The sequence below is a fragment of the Myotis lucifugus genome, unplaced genomic scaffold, assembly GCF_000147115.1.
Source record: "Myotis lucifugus unplaced genomic scaffold, Myoluc2.0 scaffold_680, whole genome shotgun sequence".
In the NCBI taxonomy this organism is placed as follows: domain Eukaryota; kingdom Metazoa; phylum Chordata; class Mammalia; order Chiroptera; family Vespertilionidae; genus Myotis; species Myotis lucifugus.
The window spans coordinates 308,693-311,619 of NW_005871728.1; the positions used below are offsets into that span (position 1 = coordinate 308,693).

General features: G+C 60.2%; 1 protein-coding gene across 1 annotated transcript in view; it reads left to right on the top strand.

Moving 5' to 3' along the window:
* The first annotated feature begins 450 nt into the window (after positions 1–450).
* The window catches only part of LOC102420729 (epidermal growth factor receptor kinase substrate 8-like protein 1), a 5,818-nt gene continuing 3,341 nt past the window's right edge, over positions 451–2,927 (top strand). The window contains exons 1-4 of the mRNA XM_023746455.1: positions 451–471; positions 629–952; positions 1,090–1,118; positions 1,247–1,259. Coding sequence (XP_023602223.1) covers positions 451–471; positions 629–952; positions 1,090–1,118; positions 1,247–1,259 — 387 coding nt within the window. The remainder of the gene's footprint in view (positions 472–628; positions 953–1,089; positions 1,119–1,246; positions 1,260–2,927) is intronic.

Here is a 2,927-nt window from a genome sequence, read left to right on the forward strand (position 1 = left end):
GGCCGGGGCAGGTTCCCAGGGGTGTTCGTGGTCTGGCCCGGGGCGTGGGGCGCGGTCCGTGGTGATGGAAGGGGGAAGGGGCCGTGGTGATGGGAGGGGGCGTGGTGATGGGAGGGGCGGGGCAGGTTACCCAGGGGCGTGGTGATTGGAGGGACGAGGTAGGTTACGCAGGGGCGTGGTGATTGGGGCGGGGCGTGGTGACGGGAGGGGCGGGGCATGTGAGCAGAGGCGTGGTGATTGAGGGGCAGGGAGGCGGGGCGTGGTGATTGGCGGCCGGAGGGTGTGGCCAATGAAGAAAGAGCGGGACCGAGGACAAATGCCAGCATCCGATTGGAGGGAAGGCCAGAAATTAGTGTGAAGGAGAGATTTCAAACTACATCAGTTAGAATCATCGGACGGGAACGAAAGGCGGGGCTTATAGGAATGGGGCGGGACTAGGGGGGCGGAGCCATGAGAAGGGGCGGGGTTTGGGTAAGGTTTAGTCTGAGGGTGGGAAAAGGGGCGGAGTCTGTACTCGGAGGCCGAGATCCTCGCGTGGTAGGGTCAGAGCCAGCAAGGAATGCGCGCAGCTAGAAAGCGGTCTGGATTCAGAGGCTGGGGGACCATTCGTTGGAATCAGTGCATTTAGAAATATAATCGATGTCAGGGGCGGGGCTTAGAGGCGGGGCCGGAGTTGGGCCCAAAGAGGCGAGGAGAGAATAGCTGGGTTAGAGTGAGGCTTGGGCACAGGGGGCGGGGGCAGGGGAGAAGAGACGGGGCTAAGTCGGGGTGCAACAGGCTCACTGAGCCCTCGGCCCGTCTTGGCTGCAGGTTGGAGTTGCCCCCGGAGGAGGGACCCCCATATATCCCCGAGTTCTACAGCGGCTGGGAGCCCCCGGCCGCCGACCCGCAGGGCCGCCCCTGGGAGGACCCAGTAGAAAAACAGCTGCAGCACGAGCGGCGGCGCAGGCAGGTAAGGCTCAGGTTTGGGGGGACAGCAGGCTGCCCCAATGACACAGCAGGGCCAGGACTGGGAGGTCTGGGAGGGTGACACCTCCCCCCACCCCGCCACCCTGTCCTGCCCCTGACCTGCCGCCTTATTTCCCGCAGCAAAGCGCCCCCCAGATCGCTGTCAACGGGTGAGTGTCAGCCCCAGGGCGGGGCAGCTGGGGTCCAGGAGGGGTGCATCCTGGGGGCTCCCCGCGCTGACTCCGCCCCCTTTTTTTCTCTGTCTTTTTCCTTCTGTCTTCACGACTCTTCTTCGCAGGTGGGTGAGGTGGTGACCAGGCCTGGGGCTGGGGCCGGGGCTGGGAGAGGGGGGGAGGAGCAGGGAGGGCGGAGCAGGGAGGGAGGGGCCTGGGCCCAGATTTCTGGGTCTGCGGGTGGAGGGGGCTGGAGGCCCGGGTTCCAGGGTCTGAGGGAGGAGGGGCTGGGTGTGGGTGAAGTTTTGAGAGGTTGGATCCAGAGTCCCCAAAGGGCTGGGAGAAGTCACTTTCGTTCCCCAGGATCTGGGATGCGCCCTGCTCGGGTCCCCACCAGGACAGAGCCCTGGGGGTTGGAAGGAAGAGGCTGGGAATTAAGCATCTGGGTTGCGAGGAAGAGCTCAGGTCTGGTCCTTGGAACCTTGGAGACCCAGAGAAGCGGGCTCAGGACTTGAAGGGCTGAGGGGCCAGTCTCGGGGGAGGTCAGGAAGTGGAGAGGTGCGGGCTCCGAGGCTGGCCCCTCGCCTTCCCAAGGCTCTGCAGCTGCTGAGCGTCAGCCTGGGGCCCTTTAAGGATGAAAGGACCAAGAAATGAAAGCTTAAGACTTGGATTCCTCTGTCTCTGGGGGAGGAAAGAACTGGGGGTGCAACTTCATGACTCCAACAAGCAGTGGGGGTGCAGACTCTTGGGGTCTGGGGAAAGAGGAGGGGGTAGAGGGTGCCTGGGCAAGTCAGGAGGGAAGCCGCGTGGGATGAGAAGAACCAAGCAGCAAAGCTGGAGGAGCAGAAGGGGGGTCTGGGCACGGGCCGGGCAGCGGGTCTCAGCAGGGACAGCGCGCTGGGAGCTGCCTGCCCCACACAGGGGGCGCCGCGGCCCTGAAGACCCCCCCTCTCCCTTGCACAGGTAGGCCTGATCCGGGCTGAGGTCCCTCTTATTGGGGGGTCGGAACTCAAATCCCACGCCCCTTCCCCCAGCTGCCTGGTCTCGCAGAACCCCTCCCCATCCCCATGCTTCTGATACCCCCAACTTTTTGTTTGCATTCTTTTTTTAAAAAAAAATTCTTTATTGATTAAGGTATTACATATGTGTCCTTATCCCCCCAGTACCTCCAACTTTTTTTAAAAAATATATATATTTTGTTGCTTTTTTACAGAGAGGAAGGGAGAGGGATAGAGAGTTAGAAACATCGATGAGAGAGAAACATCGACCAGCTGCCTCCTGCACATCTCCTACTGGGGATGTGCCCGCAACCAAGGTACATGCCCTTGACCGGAATCGAACCTGGGACCTTTCAGTCCGCAGGCCAACGCTCTATCCACTGAGCCAAACCGGTTTGGCACCCCCAACTTTTAACCTGCCTTCTCTGTGCCTCGAGTTCTTTGGAGGAAAAAAATATGGAAATAATAACCCCTTCCTGGAAGAAGGAGAAACCCATGAGGTTGTAAGGTTTTCTGTTAAGAGCTCAGGTTCACGGCCACCTGTGCACTCAGAAAGCAGAATTACTCAGGACGGGGACGCTGGGGCCAGCCTGCCCAGGTCCCAGGCTGCTGTGCACCTTCTCGCTGTGGGACCTTCCCATCAGGGGTCACTACCCATCACTGTCCCTCCGCTTCCTCGCCTGTGGAATGGAAATAATAGGATCCCTGGGAGGAGGCAGGGAAGGGGGAGTCCAAAATTCATGCTTTCTACTCAGGGCTTGCCTGAAGAATCAAATCAGCTAAATATAATGTACCAAACTTTTTGAAC